At 46.5% G+C, this 24,542-nt stretch overlaps 1 protein-coding gene across 3 annotated transcripts in view; it reads left to right on the top strand.

Moving 5' to 3' along the window:
* PPP1R12C (protein phosphatase 1 regulatory subunit 12C) overlaps positions 1 to 24,013 on the top strand; it is a 47,838-nt gene extending 23,825 nt beyond the window's left edge. Inside the window, exons 7-22 of one of the 3 annotated variants that reach the window (XM_014065779.2) lie at positions 158 to 243; positions 3,582 to 3,724; positions 3,809 to 3,903; positions 8,125 to 8,313; positions 12,374 to 12,469; positions 13,019 to 13,113; positions 14,904 to 14,994; positions 15,257 to 15,394; positions 16,322 to 16,412; positions 16,657 to 16,778; positions 16,945 to 17,003; positions 18,312 to 18,420; positions 18,553 to 18,657; positions 20,233 to 20,283; positions 21,338 to 21,388; positions 22,173 to 24,013. In XM_014065779.2, coding sequence (XP_013921254.2) covers positions 158 to 243; positions 3,582 to 3,724; positions 3,809 to 3,903; positions 8,125 to 8,313; positions 12,374 to 12,469; positions 13,019 to 13,113; positions 14,904 to 14,994; positions 15,257 to 15,394; positions 16,322 to 16,412; positions 16,657 to 16,778; positions 16,945 to 17,003; positions 18,312 to 18,420; positions 18,553 to 18,657; positions 20,233 to 20,283; positions 21,338 to 21,388; positions 22,173 to 22,259 — 1,608 coding nt within the window. In that variant the 3' untranslated portion in view covers positions 22,260 to 24,013. The remainder of the gene's footprint in view (positions 1 to 157; positions 244 to 3,581; positions 3,725 to 3,808; positions 3,904 to 8,124; positions 8,314 to 12,373; positions 12,470 to 13,018; positions 13,114 to 14,903; positions 14,995 to 15,256; positions 15,395 to 16,321; positions 16,413 to 16,656; positions 16,779 to 16,944; positions 17,004 to 18,311; positions 18,421 to 18,552; positions 18,658 to 20,232; positions 20,284 to 21,337; positions 21,389 to 22,172) is intronic. The other 2 variants (XM_087713881.1, XM_014065780.2) reach the window with 2 other exon arrangements.
* Positions 24,014 to 24,542: the final 529 nt, after the last annotated feature.

Below are 24,542 nucleotides of genomic sequence, written 5' to 3'. Positions count from 1 at the left end.
GAAGATAGCACTAGCTGCTGCAGATTAATTTGCCCCCTAGTATTTCGTATACAGAGGAGCAGATTTTGTCACATCCCACCAGACAAAATCTATAAAGACTGCATTGTTAAGTGGAATAAAAGTTTTGATTTTTGATCTCTCCCCTTTTATTATTTAGTTGCGCAGCAAAAAGGAAGCCCATCGGCAGGCTGTGATTGACACGAGCTTGGAACAGGCCCCCTCGTATACAAGCAAGCATCGAAGGTCAGCACTAGATTATCATTAGATACTGTACTGTTATAGAAAATACCAAGTCTTCAGTTCCACTTAATTCCCTAGCCTCAGCCTTTGCTTTCAGACACTTGTAACTTAAAAGTTTTGATCTAGGTTTTTTTTAGCCATGGAATCAGATGTGTGAAATCCACGCCATCATACCTCCAGCAAATCTTAAGTGGCAAGACAAGTTTGGAGGGAGAAATCTTTTATTTGATATACAGCAGGTTTGACAAGCGTTTGCCGCAGAAGTGTTTATGGTTTGAAATTGCAGCTGTCAGATTGGTCTTTTTGTTTGTGGTTATATGTTGAGTCTGTGCAAATTACAAGCGCCTGTTGTGAGGAAAGAAAATCTACCAAGAATCTTTGGCTGTCGTGCTTGGAGTAGAACTTGGTTGGCCACTTGCTGGGTCATTATGTCGGCAGTTTTTGGATTTGTAAACAGATTGTTGGCCTGTTTATGAATGTTCAGGCATGGAGTAGGGTGGCCATTTTCTCATACGACTTCTGCCGTAGGAAACATTGTAGAGTGTAAGACAGTGTTTCTTAACCTTGTCAGCTTTAAGCTGTGTGGACTTTCAACTCCCAGAAATCTCCAGACAGCAATGCTGAGAGTTGCAAGTTACCACAGCTTATATTTGCTGAAGTTGAGAAACATTGGTGTAAGGCAGGGATGTCAAACTGGCGGCCCGCGGGCCGGATGCATCACATGTAGGCCACGCCCACCCCAGCTCCAGGAAAAAGGTCACGTGATGCTGCGGGTTTGACACCTATAGTATAAGGCCGGGATGGAGAATCTATGGCACGTGTACCATAGGTGGCATGCGGAGCCATTTGTCAGTGCACGGGAGGCATTGCCTGTCAGCTGGGCATCATGCATACGCTTGCTGGCCAGCTGAGTTCAGCCTTTTTAAAAGCCATTTTTTGCCCTCCCCAGTCTCCAGAGGCTTTATAGGAGCCTGGGGAGGGCAAAAAGAGCATGCACACTGGGTGTGTGTGTGTCGCGCGTTGCATTTTGGGTGTGGCATGCCAGCACACAACCCCCCCCCCCTGCGCTCTCCCCTCTTATGACACGCGAGCCAAAAAAGGTTCACCATTGCTGGTATAAGGCATACAAGTCCTTTGCCGTCAAAGTTGGAATTAAACCAACTTTGAGTGACGTTATTGTTCTTGCGCTTTCACCTATGTGGCACTGAGCACACATGGGTACCACTAGTCTTTGATTATTGAGAGGGATTGGGACTGAGATTTTCATTTGCTGAATAATGTGGCCGTAAAGTACAATGTCACGCATGACCTAGTGATGGAGATTCCAACATTTCGGGTTGCTGTCTTTAAGTGAATCTCCGTGGATTGTAAAGCATGGATGTCATATGGTCGCCATTTACAACCTTCCGCTGGCTTCCCCATTGACTTTGCTTGTAGAAAGCTGTCAGGGTTGCAAATGGTGATCACGTGACTATGGGATGCTGCAGTGTTGAAATTGTGAGCTACACAAGGATCACACCTGGATCACAATCACATAACTGCTGGAATGCTGTGGCCATCAAACTAAAAGGGCCAGTCATAGCTGTCGCTCACTCCATTGTGAGTTTGAACAGTCACTGAATGAATGAGTGGTTGTTAAATGAGGACCACCTATGTGTTCTTGGATCTGGACTGGTTGGATGTTTCTTAAATAGCAGTAGCACTTAGACTTACCGTGTTTCTCAGAAAATAAGACTGAGTCTTATTTTCTTTTAGACTTGAAAATAAGCACCTGGGCTTATTTTCGAGGCGGTCTCACTTTTTTTGAGGTGCAGCAGGCCAGACTCAGTGCGCTGGATGCGCCATGGACACACCAACACCTCCTTTCATTTGTGCTGAGCTTGAGGAATGGATGACCGGCAGGAAAATCCCCCTCCCTGTTTTCCTCCTGATCGCCAAAACGCCTCCATTCCAAACGCTGGAAGGTCCAAATGGAGGCGACGGTGTGTCCAGCTCACTGAGTCACCAAAAAGCCTCCCGCAAGCCTCCCAAAAAGAGTAGGGAAAGCAAAGCAGCTGGCTGCGCAGCTGCCGGCTTCAAGGAAATGGCCCAACAAGCAGAACTGCTGCACTCAGAAGGAGAAGGGCAAAATTTGCGCTGCCCCAAGGGGCCAGCGGTCTCCCCACACACACACACCGCTACTCATGCTGGCCATGCGCATCCCCCAGGCTTATTTTCGGGGTAGGCGTAATATTAGGCCCACCCCCCAAAAAAATTAGGGTTGGGCTTATTATGGGGATGGGTCCTGTTTTCGGAGAAAAAGGTTTATATACCTCTTTACAGTGCTTTTACAGCCCTCTTTAAGTGATTTACAGAGCCAGCCTATTGCCCACAACAATCTGGGTCCTCATTTTACCCACTTTAGAAGGATGGAAGGCTGAGTCATCTCTGAGCCTGGTGAGATCCACACTGCCAAATTGCAGGCAGCCGGCAGTCAGCAGAAATAGCCTGCAGTACTGCCCTCTAACCATTGCACCACCACGGCTCTTTTTAAATAGCCTGAAATGCATATTAGAAAATAAAAAGGAATATATTATCTCAAAGACATGTCATACCAATTGGAGTTGGGCAACTAATATATTTAAACAAACAAATAAGTAAATAATCAGTCCTTCTCCAGGCCTAATTCATTGTAGTAGAAGATGCCAGCCAAGAAATAAGAAGCCATAGATTCGTGATGATGAACCTATGGCAAGTGTGCCACAGGTGGCATGTGGAGCCCTCTCTGAGGGCATGTGAGCCAGCTCAGATCCACTGTGCATACGCGCGGGCCTCCCACTGGCTAGCTGATTTTTGGGTCTCTGCCGCACATGCGGGAAACACATGTACATGTGTGTGTGGGTTATGCATGCGGGGGGGGGGGTGTTTCCCCTTCCCGTGGTCCATTTTTTGTCCCAGGAGGCTTCAGGGAGGCCCGCCAGGCCCAAACAGTGTGCTGGGGGAGGTGTCGTGCGCATGCGTGGGAGGAGCATGCGTATGCGGGGGTCATTCGGGGGGCGTTGCATTATAGGCGTGAGCGCACACGTGATTTTGGCATGCAAGGACAAAAAGGTTAGCCATCACTGCCAAGGAATGCTAACCTCCTTCATCAAGTAGTAACTTGAAGCAAGTGATAATTATGGAAATGGAAGAGATAGAACCAAGTGGGTGACTGCATGGTTTGGAGTTATCACCTTGCCATGTTGCTTAGTTTGGCCTGAGTACCTACACAGTTGGCTCTGTGACCTATACCTGTGGCAGGGTAAGCGAGCGAGATCTTTCCAGCTTCTTCTCCTGTCCATCCCTCCCTTTGATTCTCCTAGGAGCTCCGTGTGCCGCATGAGCAGCAAAGAGAAGATCTCCGTCCAAGACCAGTCAAAGGAGCGGAAGACCTTGGGTACCATTGCTGTTGGCGAAGAGGAGACCAGCTCGGCTTCGGAGGGGGATGAAACTCCGGAGTCCAATGGTGAGTGGAGGGAAGCCGTAGCCAGCGCCCTCATCCTGACGGGACACAATGGGCTGATTGCTAATTGCTCCCCATCTCTTGCAGAAGTGAAGGCTGTTCCCCCAGCAGACAGTGGAGCAGTGAATGGAGTGTCTGTGACTCCTATTAAGCCTCTCTCCCCGTCTCCTCTTGGGCCAAAGGTAAGGCAAGGCATCGTGGCGGCAAAGGGAGTCAGGTGTTTTTGAACTTCCTCTCTCCATTGTCTCAGCTTCCTTCTACAGTTGTGGCTCCAGATAGAATCATTACTGGTACTGTGATGTAGTTGAAATCCAACTCCTCCATCCACACTCTAAATTTTTTTACTAGAGCCCAAGATAGAGGCTGACAAACAAACACTTCAAGGGCTCTAGTCGCTTTACATTCTCAGTTCATTCATGCCGCTTAGTACGGGATTGCAGGTGCTAGCAGAGGCGGGATTCTACCAGTTCGGATCGGTTCCGGCCCAATCGGTAGCTCCGAACGATCAGCTGAGTTCACTCCGATGATCACACGTCAATGTCATAAATCAAGGGCACGTGACACTGCAAATGGCCATAAATATGGGCCAGTTGCCAGGCGCCCAAAATTCAGTCATGTAACCAAGGATGTCAGAACTTTGAATCTGGGCTTGCAGTCCCTTTTCCAGGGTCCTACGTAACTTTGAATGGTAGCTAAGCAACCGGTAGTAAGTTGAGGACTACCTGTAGAGGGATTTCATTGGTAACCTTAGTCCTGCGCTCCACCTCTAAATAAAGGCATCATAATTTTCCCCTTAGAAATGTTACATTTTCATTCAGTTTTCCATGGTCGCTTGCTCTTTGGCACAAAGCCCGTGATGAATTCATCTCAATGCACTTTTTTTTTTAAAGCATCCCTTCACCTAGCATGCTTGATTAACCCTTTATTGCTTGCTCTGGCTTTCCCCCTGCTTTTGGGATGCTGCCACAAGCACGTCTAGGGACTACATTTGCAAAGAGGCCTTTTTTGGTCGGGCCTCCTCTTCCTGCCTCCCCCATTCTGTTGCATGTCATCTCTTAACCTGCGCTGTATAAAATACCTCGAACATTCTGTTTTCTTTTCCCCTTTTCCCTGTTCTGACATTTTTTTCCCCCTGTGTCCTCCATCCATTGTGAAATGCATCTCCTCCTCCTCCTCGCTTTCTCATTCCACCTGCACACTCTAACCACAGATTGTTTTCATTTTGCCTCTGCTGCCTCTCCCAAGCCCTCTGGTGCCTTCTTCCACATGGAGGCAACGCTTGCGTAAAACAGGGATCGTTCTGGTGCCACAGAAGGGGCAAGTGACTGCTGTGAGAAAATGAAGAGGGGAGCCAAGAGGGGTGAATCTTTGCGCACTTGTCTCCAGGAAGCCCAAAGTAGGGCTTTAAAAAAAAAAAAACCTCTTAATCCGCTGTTGGTGGCTGAGTCAGTCTTTGACTGTGAGTGGAGTCGAGAGAGAGGCTTCTTCACAGGAACCCCTGCCTGCTGTTCTCTTGGCTGTTCATCCCTTTGGTGTCCTGTGAGATTAAAGGAAAATCCCGACTTTGTACATGCCACTGTGGGAAAAGATTCTGGCAAGCATCTCCTGGAAACAGGATGCGGGGCTGCTGATAACGCTGCAGTTCCCTCTCTGGCCACTGTGGGGAGCGGTGCTTTTGTTTATCTGTGCATATGAGAAGAATGCTGGTGTTTGGGAAGAAAGAGTGGTTTAAGCAGCCTTAAGACGCCCAAGGGAGCAAAATGAATAGGGACGCTAAGATTATAAACTATTGGGGTCAAGCGGTACTTCAGTAAGGAGGTCGGCCCTTGGGCTACAAGAGTTACAAAGTCCAAAGCTGTTTGATCTTTTCCTGGCAGATAGGGGGAAAGGAGAGAAAGAAGTGTGTTATAACTAACACAGCTGGGGAGTGGGAAAGATAAAGAGGGAAGCAGTAAACAGTAACAGAGTTGGAAAGGACCTTGGAGATCATCTAGTCCAACCCCCTGCTGACGCAGGAGACCTGTTCTAGGGATTCAAACCACCGAACTGCCGACCTTTCTGATCGACAAGCCCACCTAGGCAGGTGGAAAAAAACGGTAGCGACGAGGGTGGGACGTTGGTCCCACCTTCTACTCTCCATTGGCAGGTTGGTGACTCTTCTCCAGCGTTACTTTTGAAGGAATGTAACTCGGGAAGATTGCCCACCTGTTCAGAAGATATCCAGATATAGTGAATTGTAGAGTTGGGCTGTGTGAAGCAGACAAGGGAATCCCATTCAACCAAAGCAAAATTCTCCCAGAATGGAGAGCCTGGGAAATGGCAACGGACATGATTTTTCTAAAACTTCCGAAACTTCAAACTTCTGAAAGTTTGGTAACGCAATGAAGGCAGTTTTCCAGGACCTGCTGTTTCTTCTGCCCTGATAGCATTTTGAAATTCTGCGTGTGTTGTGAGTGTGATTCCGGGCAGCTCTTCTCAAGGCGAGCATTAAGCGCTTCCAATTTTGGAACTTGCATTGCCAAGGACTTCATGATGGGATGCGAGGGACAGGTAGCCTTGTCTTGCAAAGACTCTGGATGGTCAGAAATGCAAGAGGTCTTCTAGAAAGACTTTGGGGGCAGCCTTGTGGGTGTGTGGGTGTCTCAGTGGTCCCTCATACAATGTTTATATTAATGTAAATGTGCATTGTTGGGCAGCCCTGCTTGAGAAGTTGCTTCCTAATGATCCCAGGACTACTTGCTTCTAAATTGTATTCTAAGGCAGCTACATATATATAATAGAGTGATTCCTCCATTGTTTCTCCCTTCATTTGTTTGTTTGTACAAACAATAATTTCTACAGTGCCCAGAGGAACCCGAAGCAATTTACAGTACAATAAAAATGTCAAAACTCAGATCTTATCCAGCCAACTAAGCACCTTAGAACTACCTGCACTCATGAATTCTGCCAAATATAAAAGGTTTTAAAAGCCTTTCTGAAGGTTGGTAGGTTGGCAGTATCCATCATCTCAAGAGGCAGTTGTTTTTAATATATGTAAGAATGTCTTTAAGAAAAAGGTTTCCAGGAATTGCTGCTTTGAGAAGATGGCAGTCCTGGCTGCTTTCACCTGAGGTATAGTTCAGCCTGAAATCCTACCTCCGTGTTCAGGCATGCTCTGGAACATCTGAGGATGTGCCAAGCAGCTATTCCTCAATAATCTCTGAAAGCTTTCAGATGATAAAAAGGGATCTTCTGATAAGGGCAACCTTGGGTGGCTTTGACCCTTTCCTACACCATCTGCTTTGGAAAAATGAATCGGAGCCCCTGGCTAGATGACTATGGAAGTACTACCCTTCTTGCCTTGAAACCCAATCAATTCTGTTTCTTCTCAGATTGGTACCCCCCACCCACCCACCCACACACATACAGCACTGCTTCTCCTATAATTGAGAGAAGGGAAAATTAAAAATTGCCACTTTATCACCGAGTTAGGAGTCTGGTGTATCTATTGCAAGCCAGAATTTTGGGGTTGTTTCTTCTCTTAAGACACGGGTCTCCAAACCTGGCAACTTCAATTCCCAGAATTCCCCAGTCAGCATGGCTGGTTGAGGAATTCTGGGAGTTGAAATCCACAGATTTCAAAGTTGTCAAGTTTGGAGCCCCCACTATCTTAAGGAATCCTCAGTTATTCAGGTCTTGAATTCCTTGTCCTGGCACAGGGGTGTCAAACTCAAGATCCCGGGACTGGATCTGGCCCGAGAGGTTCTTACATCTGGCCTGCAGGGCCACTGGAAACAGTAAAAGACTGGTCCGTGGTGCCTCTGCCAGTGAAAACGGAGCTCAGTGGGGCTGTTTGTGCCTCCCCTCACCCCTGCCAGGCACCATTTTGCTGGCAGAGGAATAGCAAAACAAACTAAAATCAAAACGAAACAAAAGGAGAAATGTTTCCCCTTTTGCATTTGAGCATGTAAGAATGGGCAGGAAAGGAGAAAGGGGAAGAGGAAAGACAAAAAAAGAGGGGAAGATGGGAAGAGAGCAAGGAAGGAAAAAGAAAGAAAGAGGAAGAAGAAAGGAGAATGAAGGGGGAATGAAAGGGATTATAATGAGGGAGGGAGGGTCTGGGGGAAGTCCTGCCTTAGCACTTGGACACCACAGGTGCCCCCCCCCTTGTGACATGAGTGAGCTGGCCACACCCACCCCAGCCCCTGAGGTCAAACACAACCCTGATGCGGCCCTCAACGAAATCGAATTTGACACCCCTGTTTTAGCCCAACCTCTGTGCCCACCTTGCTCCTTCCAGTTCCGTTCTTTTAAGTGAGAATTCCCTTCATCCATCCTGACTCCCTTTCCTTCCTTTTCTCTCTGCTTCCTCTCTTCGTCCCCTTCTGCTCCACCCCTCCTCCTCTTCTGTTCCTCCCCACCAGTTCATTGGAGGTCCCAGCCGCACCACGGAGCCAAGTAGCTTGCCAGCCCCAGCCACCTGGAGGCAGAGCCTGCGCAAGACCAGCAGCTTCGGTGTATTGCAGGATGCCAAGCTGGATGAAGGGGCGTCCAAGGGGGGCAGCGGCATCAAGCGCTCGGCATCCAGTCCTCGGCTTGATACAGAAGAAAAGGTGAGTTGGGCAGAGACAAAAGTCGGTTGAGAGGCCAGGTCGGGCACGGACAGCCTCACCATTAGGTTAAACTATATCATTTGTCTCAGGCGGTTGTTGATTCCCAGAGTTGTCGGCAGCCATGTGTTGTTGGAAACACCTTTGTAAGACTTGGCCTGCCATGCACCTCTAAGTGCACCTCTGCTGCACTCAGGTGTAGTGGAGGGTGTCCTCGAGAAATATGAAAGTCTTGGATTGCTCTCCCTTCATCCAAGGAACAAGAGAAGGGTGCCAGTTTATATGGCCCCTAGACAGGGCAACTGGCCCTTGTGCCATAAGGCATTTAAACAGTAGCCTTTCTTGTCTTATCTGAATCCAGGCAAGGGAAGATCCTTCAGTTCGTGGGGAAGAGTTGGTAAAAGGTCCAGGCTTATATTCGACAGTTTCGGTTTCTGTTTCATTTACCCACTTTCTCATCAGTTGTCCAATTAAATGTCTTCTTTTTTTAAGTGCAGAGAAGAGCAACTAGGATGGTTAAAGGCCTGGAGACTAAAACATGGAGAAAGGGTCGCAGGAACTGGGTAAAGCTAGTCTATAGAAAAGAAGGGTTAAGGGTGACATAGCAGTGTTCCAGTATTTGAGGGGATCGATTTATATTCCAAAGCACCAGAAGGTAAGACAAGAAACAACAGATGGAAACTAATCAAGGAGAGAAGCGACCCAGAATTAAAGAGAAGCTTCCCAAGCAGTGAGAACAATTAACCAGAGGAACAGCATGTGGGTGCTTCACCAATGGAGGTTTTAAAGAAGAGACTGGACAGCCATTTGTCTGAAATGGTAGAGAATATCTTGCTAGAGCAGGCGGGTTGGAATAGAACAGTGTTTCTCAACCTTGGCAACTTGAAGATGTCCGGACTTCAACTCCCAGAATTCCCCAGCCAGCGAATGCTGGCTGGGGAATTCTGGGAGTTGAAGTCCGGACATCTTCAAGTTGCCAAGGTTGAGAAACACTGGAATAGAAGACCGTCAAGGTTCCTTCCAGCTTTATTCTGATTGATTGATCTCCTTAAACAAATAGCAATAGCACTTAGACTTACATACTGCTTCATAGTGCTTTGCAATATTCTCTAAAAGGTTTACAGAGTCAGGATCTTCCTCCCAACAATCTGGGTCCTCATTTTACTTCAGAAAGATCGAAGGCTGGGCGAAATTTGATTTACAATTTAAAAAGGAGGCAAGATCAAAGGAGACTCATAAATGAGGTCTAAATGAGCCCGCAGTACCAGATGAAAAGCTGAAATAGCTCTAGATTTTATCTCGTAATTCTAGGCAATATCAGCTGAGTAATATTTAAAGAAAGTATTTCATAATGGAGGTACCTCTGAAGAAGGAAGTATTGCAGAGTAAGGCAGTAGGAAATGATCTTAATTTTCAGGCAAGAGATGTAGACTTTTGGAGAGCCTAGGTTGAATGGTATGCAAGCCGGCCACTTCGAAATGACTTTTGTTGTGTATGTACCGTATTTTTCGGAGTATAAGAAGCACCGAGATTTTGAAGAGGTACATTTTTTTAAAAAAAGTTTTTGCACTCTGCAGACCTCCCCAACCTTCTGCACGCCTCATTTTTTGTGAAAAATGGGACATGCAGAGAGTTTGAGAGGCCTGCAAATTGGTGCTGGGAAGGGTGTGTGTAAAAAAGCGGCCTGTTTTTTGTGGAGTGCTTCTGGGGGCTGGGGGGGGCAAAAACGAGCAAAAAAACACCCCATTTTTTTGCTCAGTTTTGCCCTCCCCAGGCCCCAGGAGCATTTTGCAGGCCTCCCAAACCTTCTGCATATCCATTTTTGTGAAGGGGGCAGGGTATTGGGAGGCCAAAAATGCTGTATTCAGTGTAAAAGATACACCCAGATTTTCACCCTCTTTTGGGGGGTAAAAAGGTGCGTCTTATACTCCGAAAAATACAGTAATAGGAACATCAGGTACTTTCTGGCTTGTCATCTTCTACCACTTTTGGTAGAATGACCTTCTGGCTTTCATGATTGAAAACCCTTGAACAGCAATTGGAGAGATGTTGAGATCCCTCAGGAGGAGGAGGGGCGGGGTCTCTTGGTCCTCCAGGGTAGAGCACTTTCATATCTAATGACATATACAGGTAGTCCTCGACTTAGGACCACACTACAGCCCAAAATTTCTGTTGGTAAGTGAAATGTGTGTTAAGTGAGTTTCCCCCCATTTTACAACCTCTCAAGCCACCGTTGTTAAGTGCATCACTGCAGTTGTTAAGTTAGTAATACAGTGCATTTGGCTTCCCCATTGACTTTGCTTGTCAGAAGGTTACAAAAGATGATCATGTGACCCCGGGACACTGCAACCGTCATAATATGAGTCAGTTGCCAAGTGTTTCAGTTTTGATGTGACCGTGGGGGTGTTGCAATGGTCATAAGTGTGAAAAAAGGTCGTACGTCACTGTTTTCAGTTCCATTGTAACGGTCACTAAACAAGCTGCTTTAAGTCGAAGATTACCTGTAGGAGAAATGCCAATTACTGCTCACAAGCAAGACATGTGCTGTACCTGTGGCAAGAAAGGTCATAAAACGGGACAAAACTCACTTAACAACTGTGTCACTTAGAAACATACATTTTGGGCTCAGTAGTGCTCATAAGGGACATGGTGGCTCAGTGGCTAAGATGCTGAGATTGTCGATCAGCAAGATCGGCAGTTCAGCGGGTCGAATCCCTAGTGCTGCATAATGGAGTGAGCTCCTGTTACTTGTCCCAGCTTCTGCCAACCTAGCAGTTTGAAAGCATGTAAAAAATGCAAGTAGAAAAATCGGGACCACCTTTGGTGGGAAGGTAACAGTGTTCTGTGCGCCTTCGGCGTTTAATCATGCCGGCCACATGACCATGGAGACGTCTTCGGACAGCGCTGGCTCTTCACCTTTGAAACGGAGATGCGCACCGCCCCCTAGAGTCGGGAACGACTAGCACATATGTGCGAGGGGAACCATTACCTTTTCCTTAGTGCTCATAAGTTGAGGACTACCTTGTATTTTTTTTTTAAAGTTTGAGGAGCAGGAGTTTCTGATGTTCGGAAAGCTTTTGCAATTTACAAGAGATGATGTTGACTAGATAATCAGCTTTCTACAACAAAAAGTCTCCAACCTTGGCAATTTTAAGACTGGTGGACTTCAACATGCTGGCTGGGGAATTCTGAGAGTTGCAATCCACAAGTCTTAAAGTTGCCGAGAGTGGCACCTAGAGTCTTCTTAATGGCTGACCAAAGATTAAAAAAAAAACAACCTCCAAGCAAAATACGTGTAGTTAAACCTCTGACAGACTCGTAGAAAGGGCTGGAAAATCGCCCTTTCTTCTTTTCTAGTGACAGTATCCAGCTTTAGGGCCCCCCCAGATGTAAAATGGCTGCCTCAGATCAGTGTTTCTCAAACTGGCTGGGGGATTCTGGGAGTTGAAGTCCACAGGACTTAAAGTCGCCACGGTTGAGAAACACTGGCTTAGATAGAATGGATCAGGTTCGGAAGAGTTGGATTCACCTGTTCTAAGGTCAGAATGGGTTATTTTAGGATGGGGGAAATTCCGCCACACCATACTTTGCCCACTTCTCTTTGTGAACTATGAACTGCTTTGAGAACGTGCCAAATATTGCTGCCCAAAGTTTTCAAGAGCCGGTCTTATTACTTCTGAAGTCTTGGGGCAGGTGTAGATCATATTTACGGCGTGGGGTTTTTCCCCCCATGATGTAAACAAAGCCAAAACCGTGGTTGTTGAGGAAGAAGAAACTCATTTTTGTGCTTAGCACTTTTTTTTTTTGGTCAAAAGCCGAACACTTTATTTTTCTTTTTCTTCTACTTACTCCCTTCTTTCCGACCTCAGATCTAGCAGCTTTTAGCCCTGTCGGTGTGCTCTAGCCTGGGTTTGTTTCCCTACCAGCGGGGTGGATTTTCAGCATGGGGTTTCAAGGACACGGATTTCGCCACCAGTATGTCTCTGCTGTGCCCTCTTTTTTCTTTTCTTTCTCTTTCCCTCCCTCTCCCTCCCGATCCTGTCATTGCCTGTATTATCTGCAGCAAGACATCCAAGAGCTCTTGAAGAAGTGGAGCAAGAATCCCATTGGCCCATGGTTAGCCAATAGGAACACAGCTTCTGAGCCAGCTGGTGACCCGGTAGGAGCCTCTACCCATCAGAGTGGGCGGCTGGATACCTTCCTTGCTAGCTTTGCTTGCTTTGGGCAGGGGAGGGTCAAGCGTGGGTGGGTGGGTGGGGTGGAGGTCCTTAGCTTGAGATCCGTGGATGTAGAAAAGGAAATGGGCACCAGCAACCTCTGGTGGGTATCACTTACGGTCCAGGATTCTACTGGAGATCCTTTTGTTTCAGTTTTCCTTTCACCTTTGCTCTTTCCCCCACTATTTTAACATTTTTTTTTCTCCTTCTTCTGTCTGGGCCACAGCCACCTTTGTAAGAGAGGCAGTGTTGAAGCTTTTTGTGTCCTATTTCCTTCATCCTTGGTAGAGCAGTTCCACTAGCATTAAGGGAGAGATATCTGTGCCCTCCCTGTTACAGAAATGCAGAATTCGCTTTAGTGGGCCCCTCCTGAATCTCCAGCTAGCCTCGGAGCAGCTAACCCCCCACTCCTAGTCCGAATAGAAGGTCACAGTGAAACAGCTGTCAATCATCATCTATACTTCCTTTCCTTTTTCCATCTTCTTTTACAGAACAAAGAGCCACGCCTGGCACGAGTAATCCCAACTCCCACTCGCCGGATCTTTGCCCTCCCAGACACAGAACCCCACCGAGATCCCCGGCGCACGTGAGTAATCTACCATGAATAAACTAAAATAGCTTGAGAGGCCTAGATTGGGATCTTGTTCAGACATGAAACTGGATAGCCAGAAAGGACCGATTGGCTTTTCCCAGGCAGGGTGGATACTCGCCTCTTCCTCTTCCCCTAGTGAGGGTGGATCTCTTGATATTCTTGAGTGGTGAAACCCACTAAGTAAAAATGAGTTAGGAGATCTTTGATCCTCCAGATGTTAGGTTTTCTACTCCCAAGTATCGCCAGCCGTTGACCATATTAGCTACGGCTACTGCGAGTTTGAAGGAAGATTTGCTCCTGGGCTTCTAAGCATTAGGATAGATTGGGATACTTTTAGTTTCTGAGTAGAGAATGGACGCGGTGGCTCAGTGGCTAAGACGTTGAGCTTGTCGATCAGAAAGATCGGCGGTCAGCGGTTCGAATCCCTAGCTCTGCCTAATGGAGTGAGTTCCCGTTACTTGTCCCAGCTTCTGCCAACCTAGCAGTTTGAAAGCATGTAAATGCAAGTAGAAAAATAGGAACCACCTTTGGTGGGAAAGTAAAAGTGTTCTGTCCGCCTTCGGTGTTTAGCCGTGCCAGCCACATGACCACAGAGACGTCTTCGGACAGCGCTGGCTCTTCGGCTTTGAAACAGAGATGAGCACCGCCCCCTAGAGTCAGGAATGACTAGCACATATGTGGGAGGGGAATCTTTACCTTTAGAGAATGGTATCACTGAAAGATAGAAATATTTGGGAAAGTGAAGCTGTTTTGCTTTCCAGTGAGCGTTACAATTTCAGTTAATTTATTCCGTCTTTTAAGAGCAGCCTTATCAATTTCAAGTAAGGTACTATATCAGTTTCCTTTTTAGTGTTTGCAGTTTAAAACCTTTCAATACCTGTCCTGCCTCTGAAGAAGAAAAAGGAGCCAGAAAGTTTGTTAGGTATTTTTACTGACATGGCAAGGGGAGGGGGAGAACATTGCCTCAGAATTAATGCAAACAAGAGCGTCCAAGGGACCACTAGCCTGAATTTCAGAGAGCAATGGGTTGGTGTCGTGAAACCTCACAGACGTCAAGGAGGCCCCTCTAAATATTCTCTTGCGTGTTCGTTTTCTCTCTGTCTGTCTCTCTCCTCTCCCTCCCTCCTCCTCTTTTTCTCTTTCTGTCTTCTTGCTCACTGCCCACAGAAAACTTAGAAGATGAGCCTTCAGATGAAGATAGATACAGCCCCTGCCCCACACCAGCCCCCCTCTTCCACTACCATCAGCTCTAGCATGGATCCCTGGGACCGCCGAAGGTGGGCCAGGGGCAGGCAGTGCAGAGAGCTCTTAGGGCAATGATAGATGGGTGACCCTGAAAGTCAAAACGGGCTGATCTCTGTTGGTGCAGTTACTATCCTGATCCTCTGTGCCTTAAATTTCTGTGAGTGGCTTGTATTTTTATTAACTTTCGGCACTGATGCTCAGGTGTCTGGTTCATTGGGAGAGTGTTTTGGCCAGACACCTATTCCCTCTCCACCTGTTACATTTCATTCCATCTCTCTGGGCCGGCTAACTGGTTTACTTGGCAAAATGGAAGGCGTTGGGTTTTTTTGGCCAGGAGAAGTGGAGGAAGCCAAGCAGAAACCAAAAGGCAACTAATACTTTCAGAATGTACACAGAGCGTCCTTTCCCTCCTGTCCAGAGGTCCCGCCAATGCAGCAGCTCTACGAGGCTTGGCAGGAGCTGACGGGGGGCCCTCGACGCTGTAGAAAGTATGAGGAGAAACTGTATGTGATGCCTAACCACCAGGGTCTTCCTGCTAGGTCATACCAGATGCCAGTGAGAGACGAAGAGTCTGAATCCCAAAGAAAGGCCCGTTCTAGGCTCATGAGACAATCCAGGCGTTCCACACAGGTGAGACTTAGGGCAGAAGAACCTGGCTGAAGCTTGAAGGTGATGCTACCAATAAGTGGCACCAATTCAGGCCCTGCTTTCTTGACCTAACTTGAAGCCTCACAAAGAGTTGTGCTGTCCATTGGCCACCATCCCATCAGCCTCTTCCGAAGGGCATGGTATTTTTCTGATGGATGCACTTTCCCTTTTCTCTCTCCCTCTCCTCCCTCCCCATGTTCCACCCCTCCCTTTTTCTTTTGCCTCCCCCGTGCCCTCCTTTTAGGGAGTAACCCTTACGGACCTAAAGGAGGCTGAGAAGACCATGGTCTGGACCAGTGATTCCAAAACTCCTTCAGAACAGAGGAACAAGGAGGATGAAAAGCGGGACAAAGATGGGGAACAGCAATCTCAGGAGACCACGGTAGGGATCCGTTGGGGCGGATGGGTTGCAGTCCGGCCCCTCCAGCATGGTAAAAAGTCCTGGGCAGGAAAGAACCTGATCTAATGATAAATGAATCAGTGAAGAGATTTGGCCTGTTCCAAGACAGGATTATGCATTTAGCCTGCTGCTTGGGATACAGATCCTTGCAAAGAGCCTCTAAAAAGAAGAAGGAAGTTGCCATTGCCAGGCTCTGTAGGACACTTACCGTATTTTTCGGAGTATAAGATGCACCAGAGTATAAGATGCACCAAGATTTTGAAGAGGCAAATTTTTTTTAAAAAGTTTTTCCACTCTACAGACCTCCCAAAACCAGCCTATTTTTTGTCAAAAAAGGGCATGCATAGCCTTTAGGAGGCTTCCAGAGTGCTCCTGGGGGCTGGGGGCAAAACTGAGCAAAAACCAGCCTGTTTTTCGCTCATTTTTGCCCTCCCCAGCCCCCAGAAGCACTCTGGAAACCCCCTAAAGGCTACGCATGGCCGTTTTTGCAAAGGGGACGGGGTTTTGGGAGGCCAAAAATGCTGTATTCAATGTATAAAACGCGCCCAGATTTTCATCCTCTCTTTTTGAGGGAAAAAGATGTGTCTTACACTCTGAAAAATACAGTAACCCTTTGGGATGGGATGGAGAGGGAGGGGACTCCTGGCATTCACAAAATGTAGCTTCCCTTGTGCGTCTCTGCTAGCATTGGATTGAATTGAGGATGTGATGTATTTTGCCACGTCCTGTGGAGTACAATAGTGGTACTCATCACGCAACCCTTTTCAGTCATCCCAAAGCTTTAGTTTGGCCCTCTACAAAATGCGGCTTGGCCCTCTACAAAATGTTGCCTTGATCCAGGGCAAAGCATGTTTGTAATTGGAGTTCCTTCTTATTTTCCCCAACTTCTTTCTCCAACACCTCATTCAGGACTCCGCTAGGCGATTCCGGCTCCTCAGTTCAGACAGTTCTTCAGTTTCTACTGTGAATCCGTTAGTGGTGAATTCGCAGCTCCAAAAAGGTAACCCTTGTATTCAGGTGAATATTTTCCTTCTTTCTTTTCCGCCTTCGTTTTCAGTTTGCCTGCTTGACGTGTTTCAGTGTGGCTTTAGCTCCTTCGACCCCGACTGATTTCATTCTCTCCCTGTGTTTGCACAGTGCCATCTTAAGGAGGCCTTAAAGCTTTTGTCTCCCCCAAGCTGTGTTGTTGAACTTGGGAGGTCGGCAGCCCCAAACTCAGCTGCCTGTCTTGTTTTAAACTGCAGGAACAGAAGTTGATAAGGCTGGCTCTGAGTTGGATACAGACCTTCGGAACAGATTGGCTATTCGAGACCGCAGGAAAGGCCGGCGAGAGAGGCGCATCACTGGTCTGGGAGGAAACTCAGAGGTGAGCGAGAAGGTCCCAGGATGGCGACCTGATGCACTGGAGAAGGGTGGAGTTCAGACTATGGATAGGAGGTTACGGTGGTGGATGCCTTTTATGTGCACCCATGTTTATTATGTGGATCCTCTTGAGGGCCTGTGAACTGCATTTCTTCTTCTTCTTTTTTTAGGGGGAAGAAGATGAAGACACTGAACAACCCCTCAATGAAGACCCATCCATGCATAGCAGGTAAATTCCCCAGTAGCAGTGATGGCAAACCTTTTGGTCTCAGAATGTCAAAAATTCAGAAAATGCCTGTAGCGATTCTGCTGGCATGTCCGTCTGTCCCTCCCTCCCTCTCCCCCCACCCACCTCTCCCCTCTCTCCCCCCCTCTCTCTCACAAATATACACCTGAACAAAAGAGAAACAATTCATAACAAGTAATAAATTATTTACATTTATTATTTAGTAAATAAATGCATACATGCTGTAATGATAAATATTTTTCAAAATGCCTATCCAGGGGAACGCTGGATTGCATGAGGCCTGGAAACTTCAGAAAAGGCTCTTGTGTAGCCAAAAATGTTGGCTTTGTTTTTAATATGTTGTCTTTGTCTCATTTCCCCCCTTTCCCTTGTCTTTTGTGAGCCGCCCGGAGTCCTCCGGGAGTGGGCGGCATACAAGACAAATAAATAAAAATAAATAAATAATAAAAAGCATGGGAAATGACACCCCATTCTCGCATGCTTTTCAGAGGCCGCCTGAGAGCAAGGCCCTCTTTCACAACTTCCAGAGGGTCTAAAGACCTAGCATGTCGCCAAAATAGACATGGCGTGTGACCTGTGACCCACCTGTCAAAGATTCACCTTTTTTGCCCTGTAGGGTCTTAAAACAAGGGGAGCAACAAACTGTGATTATGGTGTCTGTGATCGCTATGTCAATAAAGGTTCTCAGCCACCCAGATAAATTTCCTGGAAGTTGAGTCATGACGACTGAGCTTCTTTAATTGTCTGTGGGCAACATTTCGCTGCTTATCCAAGTAGACTGCAAACTGAAGAAGGGACCTGGAGAAGCAGTGAAACATTTCAAACAAGCTACCATGGCTAAATTTCCAGAAACTCTGATCGCATGTAGGTAGCCATGGAGAGGGTGCAGCTCCCTCAGAGGCCGAAATGCTTGATCCATGTTGTATATCTGGGTGAGTTTAGAGAGAGGGTGAAAACACTAATTTCTCTCTTGAATCTCTCCCCATCACCCACCCCCAAAATGCCTTTTCCATTTTATCGCCTCCTGAAGTTTGTTTTATTCCAGAAATGTTAAGTTTGTTGTCGACTACAATCTCAGCACCCTTCTCCGAAGCTAGAAGAAACCCATTTCTGCATGAACACACAAAGCAGGCATATTTTATTGTCCTTTTGTTAAAGCACCTGTAGACTTCTTGTTTCCCTTTTCAGTCTCTTTCTCCAAGTCAATATTGTACCTATCTGAATTTTGCACCTTGCAAAGGAGCCAGCAGAGGGCAGTGCTGACTACCTCCCTCTGCTGCTTCTTTTCAGTGATCACTTAAACAGCCTTCTGCCAAACCGAACAGCACCTCCTGGCGGCCAGAGAGGGAACAGCGCGCTGTCGGGCTGCAGAGAAGAACCAGACAACTATTACAAGAAAGTTAGTGCTTGGGGAAGGGGTTTTTATTTGCACTCACAAGGCAGGCAAAGGAATGCTGATGTATCCTGCACTTGTTTATCTTTCTCATTGCCTCCTTCATTTTTCTTTTTTCCCCCCACGTGTGTCTCTAAGCTGTATGAAGATCTCTTGATTGAGAATGAAAAGCTGAAGGAACAGTTGCAGGAGGCGCAGCTCCAACTCACGCAGATTAAGCTGGAGCTGGAAAGAGTGACCCAGGTACCAGGCAGGGCAGGATAGGGCAGGGCAGGCTCTTCATGGGAGAGCTGGAGGGGGGAGGGGGGAGGACTGAAGAGTCACATTGGGACTGAGAGCATCAGCATGCAACTCTGATGAAGATTGGAGAGAACATAGAGCCAAAATCTACTTTATTATTATTGTGGATAGAGAATATGGGGCTGATGTGCTTAAAGTCTAAGATCAGGAGTAGGGATACTCAGGTCCACTCTACGCAACAGAAGTTCTCTAGGTATCTGGGCCAGTTATTTATTTTATTTATATCCTACCTTTATTAGTTTTACAAATAACTCAAAGCAGCGAACACACACAACACATCTTCCTCCTATTTTCCCCACAACAATAACTCTGTAAAGTGAGTTAGACTTAAGAGAGAGTGACTGGTCCAAGGTCATCCAGCTGACTTTCATGGCTAAGATTTGAACTCGTGATCTCTTGCTTCCTACCTCTCAGGGTTGTTGTTGGTGAAAATAGGAAGATGGAGCATCACATATGCCTCCTTGCCAGCCTTCTAAGGTAGCCCAGAAAGGAAACATCCTATATAATCTAATTCTATTTTATTGTAAATCTGTGTTTACAGAATCTTTGCAAGTCTGAGAATATAATTCCCCTGCCATCACCTTCAGTAATTTAGGGAGGATCCCTGTTGAGCTTCTTGCCTTGCCCACTCTACAGTGGTGGGCTATGCCCCCTCTTATCTGACTATTCTCTAGGCAGCATTTCTCCGCCCTTTCATCTTTCCCACATACCCTCACATTCCTTGATCTCCTGAATGAAAGGTCAGCAAAGTTAACAGGTAAACAAAATAGCGTACATTTGCTTTAGATTACTATCTTTCCAATTAATCTGGAACATTTAAAAAAAAAAAAACACACAACCTATTGTGCTAAGTGATCTTGGATTGGCTGCTGTTTCTCCCAGAGAGCCAAGGTGGCGCAGTGGTTAAATGCAGCACTGCAGGCTACTGCTAGATCAGCAGGTCAGCGGTTCAAATCTCACCGGCTCAGGGTTGACTCAGCCTTCCATCCTTCCGAGGTGGGTAAAATGAGGACCCAGATTGTTGGGGGCAATATGCTGACTCTCTATAAACCGCTTAGAGAGGCCTGAAAGGCCTATGAAGCGGTATATAAGTCTACTGCTATTGCTATATTGCTATTTGCAGTTCAGGTTCACCTGTGGCTATCTTAAGAAAGTGACTGAATTGATAGGTGTAAGATAGTTTGCCAAAAAATAGCCCTCCTTCTAGTCCATGTGACATTGATCCAATCTTTCCATCCATGAACTTGCTTGTAGAGTGTGATCTTCAGATGAGATGCATTTCTGGATTTTCTGTGATGCCCCCCACCCACAATGTGTAGGATACCCTCCCCAAATGATAAACTACTTCTGTCCCTCAGGTTTGTGTTCCTGTCTTCTCTAGGTTGTGTATTGTACGGCTTGTTTTATCAGTCATATCCTGTCTTCAGAGCTGCAAAGGGGGGGAGGGTTATAAATGTTTAAAAAAAATAAGCACAGAAATTATTTTGAATCTTTTTTGTGTTGTCTTTTCCTTGCCAGAGACAGGAGCGTTTTGCTGAACGGCCGGCTCTCCTAGAACTAGAGAGATTTGTAAGTATTTGTTCCTCCCTGCCTTATTCCTTCCCCTCTCCTGCATTGCCAAAACTGATCTATCAAACAGGTGATGCCACTTTTGGGATAAGCCTGTCAGTGAGGCTGTTGAGGAGAGAACAGTGACTGACAAGGCATTTTTACACCCTTTGCTAAGGGCTGGGATTTCAAGGCAAACATGTACACCTTTAATCTAGATTATTAGAGATTATCTAATCTAAATTATTATCAGAGCCGAGGTGGAGCAGTGGTTAGAGTTCAGTACTGCAGGCTACTTCTGCGGATTGCTGGCTGCCTGCAATTTTGCAGTCGAAATCTCACCAGGCTCAAGGTTGACTCAGCTTTCCACCCTTTTGAGGTCGGTAAAGTGAGGACCCAGATTGTTGGGACCAAATATGCTGACTCAATAAACCGCTTAAAGAGGACTGTAAAAGCACTGTGAAGCAGTATATAAGTCTAAATGCTATTGCTTTTTGTATCTCCCCTAGAGGAAGGAGAGGAGTTCATGGATATCTCCTGTGTTACAAAAAAATGACCAGTATATGGCCTGTATAGGAATGGAGTGGCTCAGTGGCTAAGACACTGAGCTTGTTGATCAGAAAGGTCGGCAGTTCGAATCCCTAGAACCGCGGAGTGAGCTCCCATTACTTGTCCCAGCTTCTGCCAACCTAGCAGTTCAAAGGCATGTAAAAATGCAAGTAGAAAAAATAGGAACCACTTTTGGTGGGAAGGCAACATGTTCTGTGTGCCTTCAGCGTTGAGTCATGCCGGCCACATGACCACAGAGATGCCTTTGGACAGCACTGGCTCTTCGGCTTTGAAACGGAGATGAGCACCACCCCCTAGAGTCAGGAACGACTAGCACATACGTGTGAGGGTAACTTTTACCTTTACCTATATATGGCCTGTAGGAATTCTAAACTGCATAACATTCAACTTAACCCAGTTTTATTCTATAGAGGTTGATTTCTCCCCACTCAGCATAAATGCATGCTTATGATTCCTTTTCTGCATCCACTCTTACCATCTCTTTGTACCACCTGTCCCAAACCAGGAGCGTCGAGCTTTGGAAAGGAAAGCTGCTGAGCTGGAGGAGGAACTGAAGGTAATTTCTCTCTTGTTGAGGGAGCCTCTGCACTGGCTGAATGGTAGCCTGGCTGGGAGCAAGGGAGGAGGAGGAGGAGGAGAGGGCAGGGAGGAAATAGATTTGCAATACAGTTAGTCCTTGGCTTACAACCACAATTGAGCCCCAGATTTCTGTTGCTAAAGAGGACCATGGTTAAGTTGCCACTGCTAAGTGAATCACTTCAGTTGTTAAGTTAGTACCAGGGTCATTAAGTGGCTTCCCTATTGACTTTGCTTGTCAGAAGTTCGCAAAACAGGAATAGAATAGAATTATTTATTGGCCAAGTGTGATTGGACACACAAGGAATTTGTCTTTGGTGCATATGCTCTCAGTGTATATACAAGAAAAGATACATTTGTCAAGAATCATGAAGTACAACACTTAATGATAGTCATAGGGTACAAATAAGCAATCAAATCATACTAGGAAACTATCAGCCATAAGGATACAAGCAAGAAAGTTACAGTCATAAGTGGGAGGAGATGTGTGATAGGAACAATGAGAAGATTAATTGTAATAGTGACCCCACATTACCGTAACCGTCATAAATACAGCCCAGTTGCCAAGCATTCAGATTTTGATCACGTGACCATAGGGATGCTGCCGTGGTCGTAGGTGTGAAAAGCGGTTATAAATCACTTATTTCAGGACTGTCGTAACTTCAATCAGTGTTTATAAAAGAATGGTTGTAAGTCGAGGACTACCTGTAACCGAAAGAGGTGCCTTTGGAGTTTGACTTCTGTGTCTGCCTCTCCCCTCACAGGCTCTTTCAGATTTGAAGGCCGACAACCAGCGTCTGAAAGACGAAAACGCCGCTCTTATTCGTGTGATCAGCAAGCTCTCCAAGTGACCACCGGCTGCTGTCACTGTCCCCCATTCCCCGTCCCCCGGTTTCTCTGTGAAGAGCAGGGACCTTCCTCCGCACACCCCACCACCACGTGTACCGAGATCCTGATCAGGGACAGGAGAAATAGATGAGGATAGGGGTGCTCACCTCCCACCCATCACCCAGACACTCCAAAGGTGGGCTTTTTCCCAGGCTCGGCCAAATAGGCACCACCAACTATTGTTTTCCCCCCAGAGGTTTGTCTTGACGCCCCGCTTCTCCTTTCCCAGCCCTTCCCAGAGACAGTATTTATTTTGTGGCTTCCTTCAGTGATGCTCTTTGCTTTGTTGCTTTTCCTCCAGGGAACAAGGGTCGTAGGGATGATAGGGAACAGTCTTTCTGGGGACCCATAGGAGTGGGGGTGGCCACCATTCTTGCTGTGGGGAAATGTGATTAACAGGCCTCCTTGACAACTAGGTCGTTAGGGTGTCCCTTACGGTTAAACTTGGCAGCCCCAAGAGCAAGGTTACCCAGTAGCGGCCACGCCATTGGTTGGAAGAAATATTTCAGATCCCCAGCGTTCTTCCATCACCACCATCCTGGCTAGCCATCCTGGTAGGCATTAAGGGATTGGGTGGAAGGTGTCATCTGGTCTTTGCAAGCTAAAAGAAGTGAGCAGTTGGATTGTAGCAGTCTCAGCCAGCCCAGAGCCATGAGAGATCTCTTGGCCATTCATCAGCGGTGGCTGGAAAGTTGTGCCTGATTAACCTGTGAGGATGACAATGAGTATCAGTGGTTGAGTGTGAGAAGCAGCAACGCTGAGGAGGTTCTGCTCCTTTCTCTTTGCATCTTAACACTCAGGTGCAAATATTGGGTTGTCCCCTCTCTGGTCTTTGAATGTCTATAAAAGTCAGGTAGATTTTTCAGAATTTGTACCTGGGCTTTCTTGCCTAACTCAGGCCAAAGGAAACCTGCCTCTTCTTTCCTTCCTTCTTTCCTTCCGCCATTTGGACCGTAGCCTTCTGCCAACACCCAGCCTGGTGATGAGGCTGGCACTATCACCGTGAGGTTTAAAGCCAATAAGAGAGGCCATAGCCAAAAACCACACTTGACACAGTGACATGAATTGCCAGCCTTCACTCCTGTTCCTCCGGCAGCTGTGCCTCCTTGACCTTTCATTTTCTAGCTCCCTGGGCACCATTTGTCACCCAGAAGAAATCTGGAGTTCCAGCTTAGTGGCTGTCCCATATTTTGCTTCCTTGCACGCATGCAATTCAATACTTTCAATGTTAAAACTGAGGGCTAGAAGTACTTCAAAGTGAAACTGAGGGCTAGAAGTAATTCCAAGAGAAAAACGGGTCCAAAGTACTCCCCCGAAAATCCTGTTTGTGTCTATGTGTGTGTTTTTCCTGCGCTATCATGAGCCAAGATTCCTTTGCCAAAATAAATAATCCCTTCCTTTTCTGCCATGCCCCCCTCCTCCAATTCCCCACTTTTTTTCCCCTCCATTTATCCTGGTCCGGGGACTCCCCCACCTCACTCCATAAATACCTGTACATAACAGAAGTATTTTCTATATGGCTGCATTGCCAACAAATACCAGAAGAAAAATGCAGAGAAACTTAAATGTGCAATATCGCATGAGTATTTTTTTTTCCAAAGAAGTCTCTATATTGTACTTGTTTATTTAGCAGCACAGCTGCCATTGTTTTAAAGAACAGGGAATTTAAATTTACCGTGTTTGAATATAATAAAATAAAATAAAATTGGTATTTGAATGCAGTCATTTCTCCATGTTCTAAAGGTAGGCATACAAAAGGATGAATAGATTGTCCTTCCTCAACCATGTGCTCTCCAGTTGCGTTGGACTTCAATTCCTGAAAACAGAGTTTAGTTAGATTGAAGGTCCAACCTATGGACTTCCAATTCCATGCTGGCTCAGGAATTCTGGGCGTTTAAGTCCACAAGCTGTAAAGTTACCATAGTTGCCCACCTCCAAGTTAGACAAAAACTTGGAGGACACGTCTACTAATGGTTATATGCAGACTCCATATTGAGAGGTATTTTCAGTGTGGTAATTGTGGAGCAGCAGTCGAAGAAACCATTAAAAAAGCGAAAGAATATTTTGGACATGTGATGCGACACCCAGAAAAATACGGCATTCTTCATATAATCCTCCAGACAAAAAAACAGAAGACGTGGCTTCAGAATCTAAGGGACTGGTTTGGACAAAACTCAGCAGCCCTTTTTTGTGCTGATGAAAATAGGATTGCCAACATGATCGCCAATGTCCAATGATGGATATGG

This window comes from Thamnophis sirtalis, unplaced genomic scaffold (assembly GCF_051295495.1).
Source record: "Thamnophis sirtalis isolate CommonGarterSnake01/CBP01778 unplaced genomic scaffold, rThaSir2_p1.2 scaffold_4, whole genome shotgun sequence".
Taxonomy (NCBI): Eukaryota; Metazoa; Chordata; class Lepidosauria; order Squamata; family Natricidae; genus Thamnophis; species Thamnophis sirtalis.
Note: the sequence above shows the minus strand (reverse complement) of the source record. Positions and strands in the feature narration are given on the sequence as shown.